Source organism: Onychomys torridus, chromosome 18 (assembly GCF_903995425.1).
Source record: "Onychomys torridus chromosome 18, mOncTor1.1, whole genome shotgun sequence".
NCBI lineage: Eukaryota > Metazoa > Chordata > Mammalia > Rodentia > Cricetidae > Onychomys > Onychomys torridus.
Genome location: NC_050460.1, coordinates 35702024 through 35725956, shown reverse-complemented (window position 1 = coordinate 35725956; position 23933 = coordinate 35702024). Strand labels below are relative to the sequence as shown.

The 23933-nt window shown below is 42.1% G+C and overlaps 1 protein-coding gene across 1 annotated transcript in view; it reads right to left on the bottom strand.

Moving 5' to 3' along the window:
* Nucleotides 1–23933, bottom strand: part of Slc9a2 (solute carrier family 9 member A2) — an 83161-nt gene that overhangs the window by 5471 nt on the left and 53757 nt on the right. The window contains exons 4-9 of the mRNA XM_036168452.1: nt 22221–22438; nt 21425–21627; nt 9099–9188; nt 8101–8171; nt 2386–2547; nt 1229–1325 (exon numbers count right to left, since the gene is read on the bottom strand). Of these exons, the coding sequence (XP_036024345.1) occupies nt 1229–1325; nt 2386–2547; nt 8101–8171; nt 9099–9188; nt 21425–21627; nt 22221–22438 (841 nt within the window). The remainder of the gene's footprint in view (nt 1–1228; nt 1326–2385; nt 2548–8100; nt 8172–9098; nt 9189–21424; nt 21628–22220; nt 22439–23933) is intronic.

The following is a 23933-nucleotide window of genomic DNA, read 5'->3' as shown; positions in this document are numbered from 1 at the left end:
GCCAGCTAGCAGGAAGCAGAGGCTGGCTCTAAGTATAGAGAGATTGTACACACTACCCAGGCCATGGCCTGAGCACAGAATCTGTTCTATGAAAGTCTGAAGTGAGTGGATGGATGGAATGTGGGATAATGTTGGATAAAGTGGAACTTGGTAGTAGTGGCCCCAAATTATCCTGGAAACAACTGTTGTTCAGTTTCATTTTAAAGAGGCTGCCGTCCTTGAAAGAGTGAGAGAAAGGGGGTGGAATAAACCTAACACGGATGAAATGGTGACAGCCTGATGCAATGTCTGCTGAGTCTACAGGGGTAAACGCTGAAGAAATGAGGATGATCTCTGCCAAGCTGAGTGTGCCTCAGTTTCTTCATCTGTGAAATGGAGACAACAATAACACCTAGCACCGGGAAGGACTAAAGGAGTCAAGAAAAACAGTATGCTAAATGGTACTTAGAAAACGGCAAGACTCCAAAACATTAACATATTATTAATATATAATGTGCATGTTATTAGAATAGGCTGTTAACGGTGGGAATACTACAGTGAAAGAAATGACTCAGAAGATATGAAGAAAGAAATTCTTTAAAACAAAATTGATACATTTGCAGTACAAGCGATAAGACTTTTTTAAGATTGTATTTTATTACCTATTTATGTGTCTGTGTGTGTGTGTGTGTGTGTATGTGTGTGTGTGTGTGTGTGTGTGTGTGTGTGTGTGTGTGTGTGTGTGTGTGTGTGTGTGTGTGTGTGTGTGTGTGTCTATGTGGGGGTATGTGTACATGTGTGCAGATGTCCCAGAGGCACTGGATCTCTCTGGAGCCAGAGTTACAGGTGATCGTGGGTCAACCTGCATGGGTTCTGGAAACAGAACTCAGGTCCTCTGGAAGAGCAGGGCACCCTCTTGACTGCTGAGCTATGGCCCCAGCCCTACAAGTATTTTCAGATATAAAAACAATCAGATCACTTCTTCATAACTGGCCAGCACATCACTCCTCATCTTTAAAACTTAAGCATCAAACAGAGCCCCCAGGCCTTTGGTGCTTCAGCTAAGGAAGGTGTCCAGAAGAACTTAGAGAGTCTCCAGGATGGGGCCAGAGAAAACAAGAAAGGATGCCCCGTGTGGTGCTCACAGGGGCAGGTAATGCTATGGAGGTTATCTATTTACAGTTCTCAGCTGGAAAGCATGTTTTCAGCCAAAATCAAATAAGTATTTTGGTGCATAAATTTTTCCTACCCGCTGACGGATTTGATAGAGATTCCTTGATAGTATCTCTCTAATTTCATCCATTTCACCTGGTGTGAGCTTCCTTATCTTTTCTTCACGGCAATCACTGTAAAAGTTTAAGAGGGAAAAGTATTTTACCTTTTGAATCATTGAATTTCTTCTTTGGTGCTGTAACATCATTACTTCACAGTAAGATTTTAGTTTAAAAAAAGAACAATTAGGAATTGCTCAATGTTTTCAAACATTCTAAATATTTTTAAAATACTCAGTTTTAGAATAATTAAGTTTCTGAAACTTATTTCCATGGTAAAAATCATTCCTAATAAGTTTAACTGTGCATAAGTTTCTACGGGGTCTGCTATTACATCATGCTCCCCACAGCCCCAGTGTCTTGTGTCATAGCCCAGGCTGGCCTGAAGCTCACCATCCTGAGACCTCGCCCCAGTACACTGTGACTACAGGTGTGAGTTACCACAGCCAGCTTCTCATGTGATTAGTTTTAAGAGAATGACTCACAGTGTTACCGATTCATTATTGCTAGCAGAAAGTAATGCAGGAGTGTCCGTTCAAATAGAAATTTGGTTAGCTGTGTTTTACTAAGTCCCATCACCACAGCTTGGGGACTGAGTTCTTGTGGAGTGTGACATGCCAGCCTCTACAGTCTTTAACACTGCCAAGGTGTTCCCAGTGTGCAGCCAGAGCCACGTCACTGCAGCTGGAGTCCATGCCTGTTTCCTCCAAGCCTAACCACGCTACTGTGAATAGTCAATAAGGAAACAGCTGCATTCTGTGTATACTCACAGTAGCAAACCTTCCATATGACAAGACTGAGAGATTTTTTTTAACTCACTTTCAACCAGTACTGAACTTCCCAAGGCTAATTTGACAATGGCAGGGGGATCCTAAACATGACTGCAACTTTGGACTTGCCATTATCATATAGCACAACATAGAGCATAATGTAACATAAATATGACACACATACTATTCACCCAGAGCTGTTGTCTAACCAAATCCCATTCTGCTCTGAGATCTTAAGCCACCACCTAAGGACTTACACCAACAATACTATTATTATTCTAATAATACTATTACTATCACTGGTTTCAAAACCACACCAGTGCCTCCTTACTGTTATTAGCTTCCCTCTGCAAAGTGATACTCACTTAAGAGACGCAAACGAGGGGACGGTACTTATCATCCCAGTCTCCGCCATCTCAATGGCATGTTTTATCTCAAGCTTTTTATATAAGGACACGATGCTAGACTTGGGTTGGTTTTCCCGAATCAGGAGCTTCCGAAGGTATTTGTCATCAAATTTCTTAAACCTATACATAAGTAAAGTCAGAATTTAAATTAATGAATAGAACTCATTGACTAAATGTAAAACAGAGTAAAAACATAGCAAAGTTAAACTGATCTTACCATGTGTATATTTTTATATGTACTTTCATGTGTGCAGATATATGCATGTATATACAGTGTAACTAACAAGCCTCCAAACTCCGTGTGTTCAAACTGAACCAATCTTCCAAGCTCTCCCCTGACCTCCACCAGGTTAAACTCTTCAGTGTCCTGTATAATCTTTCTCTTCTATATTTCATATTATGGACTGAAGTGTCCCAGCAAAAGTCCCTAGGCTGAATTCCTACTTCCTAGTGCATCAGACTGAGACTGGATTTGGAGATATGATCTTCACAAATGTGATTAAGTTGAGATGAAGTCATTAGGGTGGGCTCCACTTCGTGTGACTGGCACTCTGGGTAAGAAGGGTGGACGTAGTCACAGACACACACAGAGACACAAGTGTGAGGAGTCACAGAGAGCACAGCCCTCTGCAAGCAAACACCAGCACCCCCCTTCCCTTAGAGCTCTGGAGGTGAATGGACACTGTTAACACCCTGCTCCTTGACTTTATATTCTTCATAAAAGTGATGCAAGCCATTTCTGTTGTTTAAACTACCTACTGCATACAAATTTGTTATGGCAGCCCTGAATGAAGTAGCATTCCATACCTCTCAATGAGCAATCATTTTAAGTTCTGCCATCAAATGGATGCATAAAAAAATGTGATCGTTTCTCACCACCTCTAGTGCCATAACTCTGGTCCCGGATGCCACTGATTTTATTTTTCTGGACTCTGACACTGAATTGGGCACTTAACACGTGTCCCTGACCCTACAGTGTATTAGCACAGAAACTAGCATCTCTAGTTGAAATGTCATCTGAGTAACAGCACAATGGTACACACTTGAGGTGCTTGAGTGTGGGTCTGCCCTTCAGTTCAGTTGTGACTCTTTGTGGGGTCCTTTCTATCTCTGACACTTGTCACTTGTACTCTGAGGATCTTTATATTCACCTACCAGGAATGTTTTCTTATATAGCCTTTATGTCTGTCTCTCAACAACATTCAGTAGTAATTATCTCAAAAGAACCTCCACAAGCCAGACCTCTGCCCCCTATGCTCCCAATGCAGCTACTTCCATCTTGTTCTAGTTGGACATTCCTTTATACTCCATCTCCTCTCTCACTTCTCAGATGTATTTTTCTGCACACCAGCTCTCATTTTATGGCATGATGTGTAATGTTCTTATTCATCTTATAGCCTGTCTCCTAGCAGTCAAATGGAAAGTCAGTATTACAGGGAGTAGTATATATATTATACAGTATTACTCCACCACTGTATCGTCACGCTGAGAGCTAAGCCAGGCACAGTGTAAGCGTGTGTGGTATAGTGGCCCCAGGGCCTTCCTGTATCCACATCTGCCAAAACCGAGCAATAGCTTTCTGCCATGGCCTAGATGACCCCTGCCTTTTTCCTAGTCACTGGGATCAATAACGTTACTTTGTTTTGGTGACTAGCCTCCTACTGACATAACAACCAAAAGAGGCTTATGACTGAAGCCTGGATCCTGTATGCCCATATCATCATAGCCACACACCATCATATCTATGAAGTGGTATGAACCAACGTGAATAGCATATGGATGAAGTAGTTATTTTACCCCCACCATATGAGACAAGCTCTGGCAGAATCAACCGACTGCCATCCAACCCACAGCATCAGCAACAAGCCCAAGCCCAAGCCCAGACAAGCCCCGCCCATTCTAGTCCAGCCCACTTGGAGCTTCTTGACTCACACAATTTAATAATACATGACTGCTATTTTGATCCACTGGCTTTGAGGGACGACTTGTTATGTAACACCACATGCCAGTATAGGAGTATAACAACATGGCAATAAATGTTCCTTGAGAAAGAAAGAAATATATAGCATTGATTCACCATCAACCCAAAGAAGTTTACTGGCACACCTGTGCCATGAATAAAACCAACGTTAACCAACCTTCTTGGCACTGGTCCTTTGTTCTAAATACTGGAAGGATCTGAATAATTAAAGCACTACCCTGCATACACTGTGCGAGTGACCCACTACTATATGAAAGATGGGCCTACTCTTTCCAATGTTCATTTTGAATTTTGTGTTAGGCTCTCAGAGCCAGGGTTGTCAACAGTAATTCCGAGTCTCTAGTGCTTCTCATATGACTGTTATTGTTTTAGATATTTCCTGAAGATAAACAAACGGGAGAGTGAACAGGGATGGGAGAGGCAGCTGTTCTCTCCTGCACGGGGAGTGTGTGTTTTCTTATTGCCTTATTTCCCTCCCCAACCCACTGCCAAGCTCCACATAGGTGTTCTCTTTCACATCGTGAGACTTCTGCTTGCTGGGCCTGAGCAGTGTCACCTTTCATTCTGTTCTCAAGTGATCAGGTGCCCCAAGAGTTCTCTGCCAGGGCCAATGAGATTCTCTCACACCAGGGCTTGGGAGGACAGGGGAAGATATCCAACATGTTCGGACTATGGCTTCTTTTTGTACATTCTTTTGAGTAGTGTCCCTGGTTCTGTACACACCAAAGAGGTCATGTGCAGAAGTGATTTGAAAATGGCGTGTGTCCACACCCAGCCTCCCATACCCACTTTTCTGGTGATTGTGCAGTATACATGACAACCAAGAAAATGCTTTGAAGTTGGTGTGATAATTGAACGTGGAAGTCTTAAATGCTTGTGGATCAATGAAGACTATTCATTCCTGATAAAAGGTCATTTGGCAGTTGCTTCCAAATACGAGCCAAATGTTTGCACTGTTCTTATTATTGTTTACAGTACAGCTATGGCTTCCCTGGGAGTTCTGCCTACAAGACATCCATGGACCTCAGAAACACTAGCTGCCTGAGACACAGGACACATGTACCTCCTCTGACTTTCACCTGAATTCCGCTTCAAACCCACATGATCACAGCCTCCCCTTTCTTGGACTGGTTAGGATTTTTCATCATCTTGAGTATCAAGGAAGAAGGAACCCCACCTGAGAATGTGCCTTTGTAAAATCATTTTCTTGATTAATTACTGATCTGGTAGAGACCAGTCAACTGTGGCTTGGGCCACCCCTGGGCAGGTGGTCCTGGTGATATTAAAAAAAAAAAAAAAAAAAGCAGGCTGAACTAGCCATGAAGAACAAGCCAGGAAGCAATATTCCTCCTCCATGGTCTCTGTTCCTGCCTTGAGTTCCTGCTCTGACTCCCCCTCAGAGTCCACTGCAAGCTATAAGATGAAATAAACCCATTCCTCCACACATTGCTTCAGGTCCTGGTCTTTCTCACAACAATAGACAGCCAAATAGGGCAGCACCTCTTTTTCCTAATAGTGCCCAGGGGCTGCTGACCTAGTGTGTGCTTACACATGTATGCATTCTCCCTATTTGGATGCAGAATGTGAAACCTGATTTTGCTTTTGAAAGGAAACCTGCTAGTCTGCATTATGCCTCTCACTCATCACGTTGAGAGGGTACTGATGGGAGTCTATAGGAAGGAAAAGGTGATTGGGTCAAAAGAAAGAAGGTAAAATAATGGGAAAAGAGGAGAAGAAAGTCTGTTGTATTGGTTCAGCACATAGAAGAGCCCAGCTATGTGAGGAAATTCCTAGGGTGTACAGCAAAGTGGGAGAGAGAAGGCAGGCAGAAAAAAAAAATGTACGTTTCACAAGAGCAATAGCAATTTGTTCTGAGTTTTACAGTTCAGGTTTAGTCTGCTTTATTACCTTGTGCTCCCAGGTGGTTAACTGGGTATCCTGCCTGTACAAAAATATCTTTCCTTGATTTATGAAATAAGGCTAAGCTCAAGGGACCTTCTAACATGTGTGAACATGGACAGTGCTATAAGCTTTGTAATTGCTCTGATACTAATGTCTTTGTAACTCACTGAATTCCTTAAGGAGCTCACCCCTCCTCCCTCTTTCTTCTCTCTCTCTCTCTCTCTCTCTCTCTCTCTCTCTCTCTCTCTCACACACACACACACACACACACACACATACACACACACACACACCCCTGCTTAATATATGACTCTATTATATAATTTTACATATACAACTCTGTGACATATACATCCTATGTAGACTAGCACCATGCTACACGTATGAGCAAACAGAACCATTCAACATTCTTCCACTTTAAATACATAGATTAACAAGTAGCCAAGTGGATATCAATGAGTGAGTAGTAGTGTAACATTTCTGTGACCAAGTTAGGGAAAAAAAAAAAAAAACAAGAGGAAATATTTTAATACAGTCTAGAACATGTCCCTCTGACCATACATTCCAGCTTAAACTCTGCTTCTCTCAGAAGTCTGGCCTAGCCAGTGAGAGGTGCACAAATACTCACAGATCTCTCTATAAAAAAAAGGAGTCTGACAATAGCATTAGCCAGTTCCCAACACTTGGTTGTTTCTGGTAACTATTATGGATAGCACCAAATGTGGCCAGAGGAGAGGATACCCACCATGCACTTACATTAGCTGGCGAGGGGTGGATCCTAGACCCCATGTTTTAAATGTAGCTATCAGAATCCCTTCACTTCTTGATCTCATCACCCTGTCTGGTTGATTGTTCCCATCTCAATTTATAACAACCATGAAGATGGGTATTAAATTGTATCTGACCACCACACATAGCCTTTTTTCAAAAAAAAAAAAAAAAGTAAATTCTTCTGTGTGTGTGTGTGTGTGTGTGTGTGTGTGTGTGTGTGTGCCTGAACTCATGAGTACTTTCTATAAATGTAATCTTTCAGGTACACGAATCCCTCAATGTAAGCTCATGTTTTTTCTACTATTTTGAATAGGTTTACTATTATTCTCTGGTGCTGTGAATCTCTCTCTCCCTTTCCTATGCCCCTTCTATGTCAGAATAGAGAGGAATGGAACCCTTATCTTTTAACTCATTGACTGGGACTCTTGGTTCTTTTTTGGTGAGGAATGGCCGCAAAGGTTGACCCTAGCCATGGGATCTGCATGGAAAAGCTGTTTGACTACTTTTGAGGACCTTGGTTAGAGGCGGCAGAAGATGTCTTGTCTTTTAGTGGTCTTTCTTCCATCCTGCAGCCTGAAATGGGTGACACCAAAGGAGCAAATTTTCCCCAAGGGCAAGCATGGAGGCAACTCTTAGTGAGTGGCTCTACCCTTGGGAGGAGCTCTCATAGGCCAAGCCTGAGTCTCGGACTTCTGGCTATTCACATGGAGAAACAAACTTTTGCCTCATTTGTAACAAGTTTATATCTCTGTCATAGCTGAGACATTGTTGTAGTTGGCACTGTCACTAAGTAGCCACGCCCGTTGACCTTGAACTCATGTAGAGTCTCCTACCTTAGCCTCCAGTGTTCTGGGATCATGAGTATATATCACTACGCCTGTCTATAGCTAAGTGTCGCCTTAAAAAGACACACAGTAACACAACATAGGATTCCCAGCCTGGAAGACAGCACAGCTGGGATATTTTGTTTCCAAGAGTGACCCAGAGCCACTTTGATAGAATGTTGCAAGGCCTCTTACTTGTCTCTCCAGAAGTTGTGACCCCAGTGTCCACAAACATCTTCAATCCCAGTCTTCACATGATCAAAAAACTAAAACAGAGGAAAAGACAAGCCAATCAATTCACTTTTCTGACAGCTGATCATTTTCGCTCTTCTGGCATCATACCTAACTCCAATGATACCCACGGTTGTGGTGATATATTGTGTACCCTAGAAAAATTTGTCTGAAGATCAGAGAGACAAAGGAACAAACTGCTGCCATATCTTACCTCTAACAAGCTTCTAGTTCCCGTCTCCTCATGCTTTATATACATTTCTCTGCCCAGCCATTACTTCCTGGGATTAAAGGCATGTGTGTGCTTCCCAAGCAAAGGCATGAGATCTCAAGTGCTAGGATTAAAGGTGTGTGCCACCACTGCCTGGCATCTGTGTTTAACCCAGGGCTAGTTCTATCCTCTGATCTTCAGGCAAATTTTATTTATGAGAGTACACAATGTATCACCCCACATAGTTTGTTTGTTGAAAGCCACAAGCCAACCTTTTTGTTTTTGTTTCTGGTTTTTGAGACAGAGTTTCTCTGGGTAGCTTTGGCTGCCCTAGAACTCACTCTGCTGACCAAACTGGCCTCCAACTCACAGAGATCCGCCTGCCTCTGCCTCCAGAGTGCTGGGTGAAAGGCATGTGCCACAACCGCCCAGCTATAAGCCAGTTATCTATCTTCAATTGTTTGCTTGTTAGGCAATGTTTTCATTACTTTGATCATCCTAGGTTTGATCATAACTTTCAAAATTACAAGAAATGGATAGTAGAAACATTTTCAGGTTGAAGGCTTGATTTTCCCTCATCAGATTCAGGACTTTAGCAGACTTGGACCCATCACAGACCTTCTGAAGGCCTCCCCCACCCCCTAGAGTCTTCTGCAATTTCCTTCCCCTCTAGGAATTCACCCTAGTACAGAACTGTTTCTGTGATTACTCCACATTTTCATTATTAAGCTGTTCTTCGCTTGGTACCCACCCGGCAGTGGATTTCTTCACTGACAGCCTGCTGCTTCTTATTGGATCTCTTAACATCAAGGAATTCCACCAGTGGTCTGATGGTTATTCCCTGCACAAAAATATGGACATAAATAAATCAATCTTCGCATAAGAGAAAAGTTCAGTCACAGCTTATCATCACCTGATTGATAATCGCTGACCACCAACAAAAGCTAGCCTGTTGCCAAAAGTTAAACAGTAAATGTAAAATTTTGTTATTCTTCTCTCTCTTTCCCCAGATGTCTTATTTTCCAAAGACCATTTTCAACCTAAAACAGATGGCAAAAAAGGAAGATATTGAAAAGTAACTGTAAGCAGCAACGAGGGTCAGTGGAATCTGCTACTTACTGTATTACCCAGAGAAAAACTCTGCAGTGAGTCATTTGCTCATTCCACTGTGACAATTTTCACCAAGATGCTTCTGCATGCCTGTCAGGGAGCTTGGGCATCGGAACACAGAGATGGATGGACCTCGGCTCTAGGACTTTGGATCTAAAAGAAAGTCATCTCTATGCCAAGACAGTCACAAAGTAGGCAGAAGAGTGACAGGCAGACTCAGGGAGAGGGGATAGGAAGTGCTCAGCAGGCATCTGGAAAGGTGTTGGCATCATCTCCTGGCAGAGACCTCCGAACAGCCAAGGAGTAGCAGCAGGAAACAGTACAAGGCAGTCCAGGCACACTTAGGAGTTAGCTTGGGAAATGAAGAAAATTACAAGCTGTTGATGAGTAAACTGTGTGTGTGTTGGGGGAGGGGGGATAAAGGAAACCCCATACTCTGAACAAAGATCTCTGCGAAATGTCATAGTCACCATCTCACTCAATGATGAAACATTAAAAGCACCTCCCTTAGAGGCACAGAGGGCAGAAATCACTAGGTTCTGCCGTTCAGCACAACTTTGCTTGTTTTCCAAGCAGAGTCAACAGACCAAAGGCAAAAAGTGCTGGCAACAAAGTGACAAGAATTAATGATAGTTTGTATTCTTGTTCTAAGGCCCAAGACAATCTTTTTCATATTAAAATAGCAATAACAGGGCTAGTATAAAATTATCACACACAATCCAGCACATACATCATTTTAAAGATATAAGCAATAATCACATAGTAGCAATACTTACTGAATTAAGTATTACATCATATTGTGGCTACAGGGTTATGTTTTAGTAACTAGTATATACTACTGTATGATATTACCTGTATTCTAGGAGAAACTATGTACATATTAAACTCATGTATTAGATATATTCCATGTGAATATAGTCATGTATCTAAAGCTTTATGACAATTGCATAAAACCCTTATACAGAGAGTTGTACAAATTAACTGAAGGATATTAGAGAAATGAGAAATTTAAAAATACATTTAAAGTTCTAAATAGGGTAAATAGATTACAATGACTTTTTTCTTAACTAATATCTATATACAACATTATAGGGTTGGGGATTTAGCTCAGTGGTAGAGTGCTTGTCTAGCAAGCACAAGGCCCTGGGTTTGATCCTCAGCTTAAAAAAAAAAAAAAAAAAAAAAAAACCAAAACATTATAATGTATTGCTTAGGGTGTGAAACAGAACTTGAGAAATCTTTAGTTAACCAGAATTTTTTCAAAAAGGAAAATGAAGGGGAATTTGCAGACACAACGCAATCTACTAGCTATGGTGCACATAAACTATGATATTGACACAGAAGAGGCAGGAGAGGTGGTGTGCAGGAAGAGCACCCGGGTTCTTACTTGGGAGTACATAACACACAGGGGAGGATTGTCATTTTCTTGACAAGAGGAGGGATTGTGTTGAAGTATATTGTCTGTCATTTGGTTTCCCTTTCACTTTTCCATCTGTATTTAGATGTTTAAATAAATCATAGGGATGAGTTGAGACAAGCTCAGGCTAGCTTAGAACTCACTATCTAGCCCAGGCTGGCCTTGAAAGTGTATCAGTCCTTCTGCCTCAGCCTCTCCATTGCTGAAATTACAGTTGTGAGCCATCACTGTTGGCTTTTAGTCTTTAAAAATGGCATTGATAACATAATACCTACACAGACACACACACACACACACACACACACACACACACACACACCCTCTTCAAAGGAAGTCATCAGTTTTATTCCATCAATCCAACACAAGGATTTTTCTAATATAAGTTTCTTTTTTTTACTTTCTTAAGTGGAAACTGATTTTAACCAAACTTGGTATGAGACATTTCTTGTGTTCTATTTGTATTTCGGTCTGCCACTTGGAAATAACACAGGAGCTAATAACAGTTTCCCAATCAACACGTTCTGGAAATTTTAACATATGCAAACAAAAATGAGTGCAGTTGTGATTTTCAGAAATGGTGACTTCACTGAGTTCCATGCCCCATAGAACTACAAGCTGAATGCTAGCATATATATATTCATGTGTGTGTGTGTGTGTGTGTGTGTGTGTGTGTGTATCAAAATCAGTGTAATTCTTAACACTGAAAACATATAACATATCCTGGAGACACTAATTGCTATTACCCTTCCCCTTTCAACACTGAGTCAGGAAATAAAATGGGATATTCCAGCATTTGGAACCACAGTATATGCAAGTAAGGATGGGCAGTCCCAATCCTGATGTTGACTCCTACTAGACTGACAGATTGGAAGTCACTAAACGACTAAAGAGCACTGACCAACTCTAAGAAGCAAGTGTGGATAGCCCCTATCAACTCCAGTATGTACATGTATAGCATATATGTGTGTGTGTGTGTATGTGTGTGTGTGTGTGTGTGTATAATATATATATATATATGTGTGTGTGTGTATGTATATATATATATATATGTGTGTGTGTGTATAATATATATATGTGTGTGTGTGTATATATATATATGTTCACAATTAATAAAACTTGAAAGTTATTCACCTAATTCAAATGACATTTCTTTTAGTGTATGTTCATCTCTCGGACTATGTTGTTGTCTGATCACACTGAAGAATCATTTGTGAGGTACTGTTTAGTTTCTCTCCATCTCTCCTTCATTCCCTCCTCAGTCATCTATTTAAAAGTAGAGCATGTGACATGTGTGCATATCATCTCCGGCCAATCAGGATATTTTATTACACAAGCCAAAGCCTTTGGTTTGGAAGGACAGAGACAGGATACCTCTGAGGGGACACCTACTTTAATCCCTTTGGAAAATTTCTAATTTGGGTTACCTAGGAAGCAATTTGATAGTAACTTCCAAGAAGAAAATGGCTTGCTACTATCTGTGGGGGCTGAAAAGTTAAAAATAAAAGTCCCAATTTTACCAACAATACGTCAAAATAAATCATTGCAACATGCAAACAAATCCCCCCCGCCCCCGTCATTCAAGGTTGGCACAACAAATACACACAGAAGTGTCTGACTCAGATTCACCCAACAGCAAGGACATGGAGAGTCACTGGGCAGTGAGATCCCCATCTTATTCTCTCTCTGCTTTGCTCCACCCCTGCCTCTGACGATTAGAGAAGAGACGAAAAAAGGCTAATCTGTTGACTGGTTAAAATAAATGTTCTTTTGGTCCATTCACAGGGAAAAGCGAGTTCTGATTTGTGGAATTAATACTGCCAAAAGGGTGAGGTGGGCGCATTGTATTTCCTTTCTGATTTAGCAAGGGTTTCCCTAGGAAACTTGTAAGAAATTTCCCACTTACTACAAACTAGACTTGTCTGGCTGAGGGATGGCTTGCTGAGTAAGAGTATTTGCTACAAGGGCATCAATGCCAGAATTCAGACAGACAGACAGTCAGGCGTGGCCACATATGTCCATAAACAGCGCTGTGCAGAGCGGGAGCTGAGACAGGAGGATGGCTGGGTTTGCTGACCACCGGTTTATGCAAAAACAAGAGGAACGATTGGTTCGGTAAGAGGCCCTGCTTTGAGGGAATAAGGCAGTGTGAGGGACAGAGGGATATGTCTGAAGTCTTCCTCTGGCCTCTGTAAGCATACCTAAAGACACATACATGCCTGCACACGTATGTGCACACAGACACACACACACACACTTCACACATTTGTATGGACACATACAAACAAACATTCTCACACCACACATAACACTCGTGAATACATACATACACACAAGCCTACCACTGTCACGGCCGTGCTGTCTTATATTAATACACATTAATTATTGTCTCACATTAATACCTTGATTGCCAAGATTATAAACCAAGTTGTGAAAAAAAATCACTTGGGATTGAGATAAACAGAATGAGAGTTATAAAGTGTCCCTTGGCTGCCCCTGGTTTCTAGCACTCACCATCTACACAGTGGTCATAGGACTCCATTAGATGCTGGCCCTCTGATAAACAATGCCTTCCTCCATTGTGGGCTACAGAAATCTGCCCATGTTACACTTTCCACCATCAAATGTGTCGCTGAAGCTCTTACCTTAGAAAATTTGAAACAAAAGCCAGCTACGGCAAGGGTCCTTTTCCTGTCACCCCTTCCCTTGCAGATCTCCTGCCTCTGGTGCCTCTCTTTTGGGTCTGGTGGGTCAACGGGTCGCCCTCATGACAGACCTTCCATGAGGATGGCCACTCCTCACTCACAATGCTGTTGCTTTTTGCAGAGGTTATGGAATCCTCTCTTTGAACATCCTCATCACAAGGCTTCTGCCACTCACCTCCTTCCATGCCTCTTCCATCACCAGCCACCGTGTTTACTCTCTCAGGACTATCTAGCTCCCTCAACAATTTATCCATTTCCCAATAATGCTGTGTTTCTTGGCTTAACACTCAGACCATTTTTATACTTCTTCTTCCCTCGTCTATGAATAATTTCTTCCGATCTCATTCTTTAAAAGGCATCTATTTAGGTTTATGCCACAGTTGGGGGGTGTCCCACCCACCTGGCTTCTATCATGAATTCCAGATCATCAACTTCTGGATAGCTATAGAGAAATTATTTTCCACCCCCACAGACTCACTAATCCCCCCAAGTTGTTCAACACTAAATTAACCCTGATTGCTCAGTCAGTCAACAGCACTGGGCAACACACATCCTAAATTGTTCACCATACAATTTTCCCTCCTTTAAAAAAGTGGATCATTTTACTCATTTTATTTAGGACTATATTAAATATCCTGATTTCTGTGGAATTCTTCCCAGTTTAATATTTTAATATTAATAATAATAATAATAGTTTAATATTAATTAAACCTAGTGATTTATTAACAAAATGAAGCACATTCCAGAGTCCCCACAATGTCTATATAATAGGGGGCACCATCAGTTCAGTTTGGCAGGCACTATCAGGAAATATTACTCAGGGCACCATGGGTCCTGAGCATCCCCATGTTCTTGTTTGTACAAAGAGTCTTTTACCAGGGGCATTCCTGAGGGTGCCAGCAATGAGAAATCTTGAGAAATAAAATAACATCACCCTCCACAGACAGTGATAAATTCCTAATCTCTGTCACTCTCCTATAAAGCAGACCATTACGCATGCATATGTCCTTCATGGGCCCTTTGTGTAACCTCTACGGAACCAAGGGCTAAGGAAAATTGACACAAAGCCACACAATGTTCTGGCTACTGCTTCTACCATGAATAATAAAGCCTCCTGTCTCTGAACCAGCAGGCTGGTGTCACTACCCACTTGCTTGCTTCACAGTCTGCACAAGGATGTGCATTACATCATCAATGGGCAATGGCGACAGAGAGCTGATGGGTTGCTGTTTTTAACCTCTACTTCATTCACTTCCAGATGGCTATTGAATGGGTTTATAGAATTCTTGGAATCTTCTGCATGACTGAAAGGATAACTAAGTAATGATTACGGTACTCTATCTTTCTGCTCAAATTGAAGTATACCGAAAGACGTCAACTTTTCTATTACTATTTACCCTAATATTTTACATGAAATCATGAGGTCAAAACTCGATGTCAGGAATTGTACCATATATACATATTCCCCTACAAGACCTGAGAGGGCAATCTCACAATCTATAACCCACAACTAGGTAAACTGAGTCTAATAGAACTTACATGGAACAGGGTCAAAAGGCCAGATCAGATTGGCCCTATTCAAGTCTCATTTTGTGCTCTGCACCCCACAATTTGTAATATAATTTTAAACCATGAGCAATGGGGTCATATTGTACATAAATAACATTACTGGTTTTATTGAAAGGCAAATGAACTCAGATGTCTAGAAATCAAGATTGTTTACTCATTTGCTATTCCATAAGTAATGCTACATTCAGTGGCATGATAATGTGCTACTCAAATTAGCAACATGATTTAAGCAATGTTTAAATTATCATGACAAATTATGATAAATAATAAGTCATGTCACATGTAACCTATTTTTGAAGACAGTCTGAACTTGATATATCAGATTGAAAGAATTTATCCTTCGAGAAATTATGAAGTAAGGAAAGGGAAATAGATCTTAAAATTTAATAATGGGGGCACTGAGGAGATGGCCCAGTGGTTAAGAGCACCAGCAGCTCTTACAGAAGACCCAGGTTTCATTCCCAGTACTCACATGGCATCTCATAACTGTTTATAACTCAAGTTCCAGGGGATTTGATGCCCTCTCCTGGTCTGTGAGAGTACCAGGCATGCATGTATGTGGTGCACAAACATCCACACACAAAGCACTCATGCACAAATGAATAATTTTTAAAATTAAATAGTGGGTCCAGCAACATAAAGGCTGTCATCTGGAGAAGAATAGGTATTCTATTTTAAAGGCACAGTTTTATGCATGAATTTGTAACTAGGTACTCTATGATGGTACATGTCTTTAAACCCAGCACTCAGGAGACAGAGGCATGCAGATCTCTGTGAGTTTGAGGGCAGCCTAGTGCACAAAGTGAGTTCCAGGACAGCCAGGGATGTTACATAGAGGAAATCTTGTCTCAAAAACCCCAAATATTTTTCCCTAGGTTTATTTCACTAATGGATTCTGATTTTTAAAAAATTCTTTCTTTTTGAAGGATGGGCTTATAAATCTGTGTGTGCATGCACAGGCATGTATGTGTTTGTAGTGTCCAGAGAAACACTGATGAGAGTGGTATGGGAAGGAAAGGAGGGGTCATAGTCAAGTGGTGTGCCCACACTGGAACAGAAGAGGAACATGGTAGAAACTGGAGAACTATGGCCACTCCTTCCCTATGGCCATCAGAATGAACTTGGCCAAGTGATCCTTTAGTTTATAATAGACTGCCCTGGGTGCACTAGCATGGTCTCAAAACTGAACCCTAAAATGCATCTTCAACAGAGGGCAAGTTAGGTGGACATGTTCACCATACTCAAAGCAGCCAATGCATGGCTCCTACTGTCTGTCTGTTGCCTGAGTCCTTTCATCTCCTTTAGGACCCTTACGTACCTTTACCTACTTGCACAAGCACCCATAGGAGTCTCCCTGCTTCTGTTTTTGTCTCTCATCAAAGAGTCAGTGATACCTGTTCAAGGCATGCCATTCTCCTGCTACCAGTGCTTCTCAATAGCCGTCAGTTAAAAGCACACTCTACCTGCGCTTTCTGAACTCAGCAATGCGTGCTTTCATCTACCTGCTGTGGTGTGATCATCTGGATCATCATTCCTGTTCTGAGCACTTTCTGTTTCAGGATTTTGTGTCACCTCTTTCTTCCACCTTGAATGTTATTTGCCCAGATGCTAGCTGGTTTCACATCCTTCATACCTTGGATTCACCAACCATCCTTCATACCTTAGATTCATCAACCAGCCTTCATACCTTACGTTCATCAACCAGCTTTCATACCTTAGATTCATTGTCACTCCTACAAAAGACTTTGCTAACCTTAGATTTCTGTGGCCAATATTATCTATCCAAGGTGTCTGAAGTTTTACATGTTTACTGTACTGTCATTGATAATAGCCTAAGGCATAGGACATGAAAGTCTAGTGGTGCTGTTCAGCAGAGCCTGTTGCCTGGGACTGTTGCTACAAGTCAGCAAAGAGATAAATTTAGATTCCCACTTCAGTGCTTTATTACAAATCAAAATAACAAGTCTGTCTGTAATATTAAATATCAAATATTTATATGCATTGTACATGTCTTTCATCCCACCACTCAGGAGGCAGACGTAGACAGAGCTCTGTAAATATGAGGTCTACTTTGTCTACAAACTGAGTTCTGGGCCAGCTGATACTACACAGTGAGACCTTGTCTCAAAAAACAAAACAAAACGAAGTGAGTCCAAAGGCATATAATGTAGGTAATTGATAATTTACTTTTATTTCTTGATTTAGTCTCATCCTCAAAAAAGCCAAAATTATTAATGATAACTCTGTACTAATGTTAACATGAATCATCTACACATACATCCCATGATTGATGGCATTTATTTTTAATACTTTTTTCATATATAATGTTCTGACTATAGACAGGTATTTTTGTGTTTGATAAGACTAATGAGTAAAAACTACTAAAATTATATGATATGTCCTCTCTTTAATTAGCATATTTCTATGAAGGAAGTCACATCAGTTGTGTTCTATAATTGCACAAGCCTGTGGTGTCTGTGGCAGAGGACTGGCTTCATATTAGAGGCACTTGAGAACTTGTGCTGGGGACTGTGGTCCTCTCCCAGTGACCTAGTTTCTCATCCCCCTAACATGACACAATTCTATTTTTGTGCCTAGTACTCTGGGATGACAGAATCTGTCTGGGAGAAGCAGCCCCTTCCTACTACGCACTGTACAGCTAAGAGGGTCTTAGGTGATGGCAAGGTAATCAGAGTGTCTTGAAAGAAGAGAAAAATTGCTGGCCCCTTCTGGTCTGTATCTGCATTTATTCTGCCCTAGGCCACTGTGGGAGGTGAAAATCCAAGAGATAAAATTACTTTGTGTCACATTTTATCCCAATGTTGTGGAATATTAGTTTAAGATGCATTACATTTGTTTATGCTGTGGAATATTTATTTAATGATGCAAAGATGTGTTGCATTCTTTTACGTTGCATTTGTTTAACTCTGAAAAGCTATGTTACTTTGCCTGTCTAAAACACATGATTCATCTGATGAAGAGCTGAACAGCCAATAGCTAAACAGGAGAGAGAAACAGGTAGGGCTGCCAGGTAGAGAGAATAAATAGGAGGAGAAATCTGGGAAGATAGTGAAGAGGAAGAAGTGAGAAAAGGAGGAGAGGAGGACATCAGAAGTCAGCTACACAGCTACACAGCCACACAGCCACACAGCCACACAGCCAGCCACAGAGTAAGGAAAAAGAGATATACAGAAAGGTAAAAGCCCAGAGACAAAATGTAGTTAAAGAGAAATGGGATAACTTAAGTTAGAAAAGCTGGCTAGAAACAAGCAAAGCTAAGGCCAGACATTCATAAGTAAGGGAAAGTCTCCATATATTTATTTGGGGGCTAAGTGGTGGGCCCCCAAAGAGTAAAATAAAACTAACTACAGAGCAACTCAAATGGCTTGTTGTAAATATTCCATAAACACTGAAGAGAAAAGAGGAAGTCAGGGGAACGTTCCTCCCCTTAGTACACAGAGGATGTGTGTGGCATCTCCTAAGTTTAAGGAGGGGATTCAAGTCAATATGAGTCTTGATACTACAGCACAGCTGTAATTGAAATCAAAGCCTCACAGTTGTGTCATATGGTCAGCAATAGGCCATATACACGATAGGAAGCCAAGAAGCTCTATCAGTAATGCCATAGCCCTTGTAACTCCAGAACAGAAAGTATCACTCACCTGTGTGAGGTAAGACTGGGTCAAATGGAGCTACTGGACTGCCAGCTGTCTAGACATATGCCCTGTGTAGCTATGCACAGCACATAACACTTGACAGCAACAATGACTACTCTACACTGTTCATCCACTTGTATTCTGTCCCATACTTTCCACGTTACTTGAGAACACACTCCTTGTACTCATAAAAATAGATCCCTGTACTCAACCTCACCAGAGGATTCCAGAAAGCATAGCTATCAATGGAAGTGACAGCTTGTCCCTGAAGATCTCTCATTGAGACAAATAGAAAGGAATAGACACAGTGATACTGAGGGTCTTGATCCTGCATAGGTCTAAGCCAATGTGTGTACTGGTGCCTTACCATCACAAAAATGCTTCAAAGAAACTTCATGTTAAAATAGCCATATCAAAGCTGGGGTGTGCTAGTGGGTTTGTGCAGGCATACCGTGATGCTTACACAGCAGTGGAATCTCCTAAGACTGTCTTTCTCTGCACATAGGCTCACCATCGCTCACATATAACCATAACCTAGCATTGGGGAATGGAATGAGATGACACACACAGGAAACCTCTAACCTGGCACCTGATATGCTCGCTACCCTGAGGTAACCACTGAAGGGAACGAGCATTATGAAGGTGTGGATGACAGTGGTTGGGAGGGGAAGTGCCATCTCTCAAGCTAACAGGATCCATGAGCATCCTGAGCATCCATGGCCAGGATTCCACAAGGCCCACTGTCCTCACATTGGTCCGAGCACGAGCAAAGCCCAGCTGTCTTGTGGAGAAGTGACTAGAAGAATCTACATGGGATGCAATGCTGAGTGTTATTTCACACCTGGCTTTCTTGCAGAGTCTCAGCTCATGGCAAAGACCCATCTGGTACTGATACATTTCACAAAACTGTTTAGCTTCAATTTCTAGGCCTTGCTTTCCCTATCGAAAAACCAGGAACAATGAGCTGCTGAAGTTATGTGGCAGAGAGCAGTTCTGACAGTTAAAGGAACAAATACTATGTGATGACACTGTGGGTAAGATATTTAGGAAGCCCTTGAAGATGGTTACACACAATGAAAATCACGTGTTAGTCTCCATGACTGTCTCCTTCCCAGCACAAGCCTTGAGGTCAGGTTGCCTCAGGGCTCATTCTTGGTACCTTTTTGTTTCTTTAATGCACACATTCACGCTCTAGATAACCCAACCCATCTTGTGGATTCAGATACCATCAGCTGAGAACTGGCCTCTTTACTGAACCTGAGCTCTTCATACCTGCCCAGTCAGTGTCTGCACTTGTAAGTCTCACAGACATCTCTAGCCCAACGAGCTTGTAATTGAACTGCCAATCGCTAGTTCTGGTCTCACAGATCTCCCCTTCTCACTTGAGAGTAAGTCCATCTTTCTGCTCACTCAGGCACCAGCCCTGGGCGTCAGTGAAGCCTCCTCTTTCCCCACACTCATCACATCCAGAGAGATCCTGTGGGATCCATGTTAAGAATGTACAACAGGATCTCTCCTCTCTTCTGGCCGCCATTGGGGCCTGTATTCAGCTTGCCTTGGCCTCTGCTTTGTGTCCCTTCCTTAGGAGAGGAGTGGAGTTCCTTACATAGCTCTTCACAGCCCTACATAACACAAGCCTCCAACACAGCCTCTGTTACTCTAGACCACCCTATACTCTGGCCAAGAACATTCTGCATCCAAGAAACAAGATCTCCCTCAGCACACGTGCCTGGAATGTCCTCCACCTTGGCTAAGGCCTCTGCTCCTTACTGGCCTTTGCTCCAATGTCATATTCCCCACTTTTCTCTTCTGTGACCATCATTTTAGAGATGTAACCTACCCTCTGCCTATGTCACCCTTTTCATTCCTGATCTCCATCTTATTTATTGTATAGTATCTTCCCCCTTTAAGTATATCCCACATTTCAACCATTATGGTTCTCCCTTGGCTTATTCCACCCTCCCCTAAGGCCTGACAAGAACGGAAGTTCTGCAGAGACAGGAATATATTCTCATATTTCGCTCTGGTAAGAATTCTAAATTCTTAAGAGCATGCATGTCATAGAACAAATTCATATTCGTTAAATGAATATGCACAGACTATAATCTCCTGAGAGCTGGCACATTGACTAAATTATAAAGACGGATGAACCGTGCTTACTGCTTCCCCACAATATGCTGGGCTCACTAGTTCCCTGTTCCAGGCAAAGCCCCGTCAGCAGCCAGCTCTTGTCAAATAGCTGCTGGAAGGTCATGGCTCACAACCAGCACTTAGCAAGTACATTTACCAGGTTGGAGAGCAGGGCAAATGACAAGGATTAGGGCTAGGGCGTGCACTTTGTCAATTTCCAGTAGTAAAAACAAATCCCCGAGCTGAGTTTCCTTAAATAACTGTTTCCTCTGTGGGGGCCAAGTGACCAAATTGGACTCTTTCAATGTCCTGCACCATCCAACACATGAATCCAGACAGGAAATATCATGTTCCTTGTTCGGGTGACTCCCAAAGCTTCAACACACCTATGCCACTTTGCCTCCACCACCAGAATTCACTTGGGGAACCAGAATAGTGCTTGCTTCCTCCTGAGGAAGGGGGAGACTTTTCTAGAAGAAATAGCTGCACTCACCAGGATGAAGACAGTGAAGAATATAACAACAATGGCGGCTGTGATGAACAGCTTCTTTCGGGGAAACACATTAGCAGGGAGGAGGAACACCAGGGCGAAACAGATGGCACCTCGGAGCCCTCCATAGGCAATGATGAACTGGTCCTTGAAGGTCAAGGGAATGGTCCGGAACCAGTTAATCACTTGAGTCAGGACAAAGACACCTGTGGACAAAAAGAGAACCAGAAGGAGCAGACCATGTGAATATGGGCAGACAGGGACAGACAGAGACAGACCTGGGCTTCTGAATCTCCGAGTCTCCAAGACTGTGCTAAGTGTGCACCCCATCTCCCACCCCATCCTGCAAATCCTGGGGACTCTTGGATCCTTGTTCTTATCATTTCAGGATAACAAGCTTATACCCATCAGAATTAAAGACGTGAATAGAGACTAATTTTATCTACAGTAAAAGCCTAGAGACAATATAGAAGCACAAAGAAAATAGGGAGAGAGAAAAATCAAATGGGGATAGAAAAAGAACAAGGTTAGAAAGAAAAGGAAAAGTCAGTGGAAAAAGAACAGAAAAGGGAGAAGATGAGAGCAGGGGTAGATGAAGAAGAAAGAGGAGAAGAAGGAGGGGAGGAGAAGGAGAACAAGGAGGAGAAGCATAATAATAATAATAATAATAATAATAATAATAATAATAATAATAATGAGGAGGAGGAGGAGAAGGAGAAGAAGAAACAAAGAGGCAGCTGCAACAGAAAGAAGTCCCACTGGGTCATTGTCACCAACTGAACAAATGACTGTTCCCTACCCAGCGCTCGCCAGATCAGACAGAAGGCCAGGGTGAAGCAGACGAATGCCCAGTTCCACTCGTGGTTCTTCCCAACAGTGGACACGCCCATGAAGATGAAGATCAAGGTCTCGCTCACGCTGCTCAGCATCTTCATGAAGTACTTGATGGTTGTGTAGGACTTCTGAGACACGTTCTCCTCCACATACTTATTCATTGTCATGGCACATGCTGTGATTCTAGAGGGAAAGATGCAGCTTCTATGTAAACACAGCCTCTGTCACAGTCAGAATACCAGGGTCAGCTCCTAAGCATGAAACAATCACTCTGCCTTCTGCTTGCCGGCAGCTCTAAATAATCCCTGTATGTTCTGCTCATTGCTTGACATCCATATGCTCTGACAACCCATGGTCACCATCACCATCAACTCTCCTTTGAACATCCTAAATGTTAAAAGTCCAAAGTAATTTGAAACCCACTCTCATCCTATAAAAGCACTTCTCTGACATAATTCCTACATTATATAAAAACCTTGAACTACAACATAAAACCCTACACTTTCTCAGGTTTCACCTGGCTTCCTCCCTGCTCATCTTGTTCATCATGCCACTCTCCATATATCTGGATGTCATTTCAACTAGTCTGTGGTGTCTGCTTTTATGCAATTCAAAACAGGCTCCAAGAATTTCTCAGTAAAGGAAGTTTCTGTTTCTTCTCTGTAGCATTTTCCTCACAACTTTGTGCCCTTCACTATCCCTCCAAGGGTAGCTGTTTTGACATGGCATCTTGGCATACCTTGGAAAAATGTCAGATCAGACACACGCTGGTCAGGTGGGCACTCACAATCCTCATGCGCTTGCCTCACTGGAGCGCAAGTTTCACATCCTTCTCTCACTCCATCTGGCACACACCTTATACCCCGGCTGCCCATCACCTGCAAAGCACGCCACATTCTTGCCTACTGTCTGCTTCATGGGCACACAAGTTCATGTTAGCTCAGGATATCACCCCAACCAACTCAAATGCCACCCAAAGATGGAAATGCAATGTGATGCAGGTGACAGCATACATCAAGTCCTCTATGAAGAGGTACAGTCCCCATATAGTGCCAAAGGACTTCATTATGAGAATGAACTGAAGGTCAAAACAGAACAATGGAACTCTAGTGAGCTTCCACTGAGTGATAGCCAAGTCATAAAGCAACTTCCAGTCATAGTGGATCCAATTCAACTCCGGGGCCACCCCACCACAGTGTGCATGGTGTGCATGGCCCACGGCCTGTGCAGTGGTCTTCCTTAACTTGAGACAGTTGTTTGTAAGGAAAGTGTCCTCTTACGGCATGGGACAGTTGAATAATCAAAGCCCAGATGCTCTAAGATCAGAGCCAGAAGGAAGTCACAAGCCTGTGCCCTTGCAACAAACATACCCATTCCTCATATAAATGGTTTTTTTTAAATCTTGTTTTTATATTAAAAACAAAACCAACACCCCTACCTTTGCAAGGATTCTGCTTTTAGACACAATGTTACTACCACAGCCAGAACAAGAAAAGTGTTTCTTTTAGATTTATATGGGTGAAGAATGTGTAATTGATGCAGTTTCCCAAAAAAAAAGGGGGGGTGGCCTTTTAAATGAGCTAATAAAACTGAGCAGCCGCAAACATGGCAAAGCCTCTGCATAGCTGAGGGCTTATACAATGAAGGTTCGTGTTTGGAGAAGCTTTCCTAGGAGCCA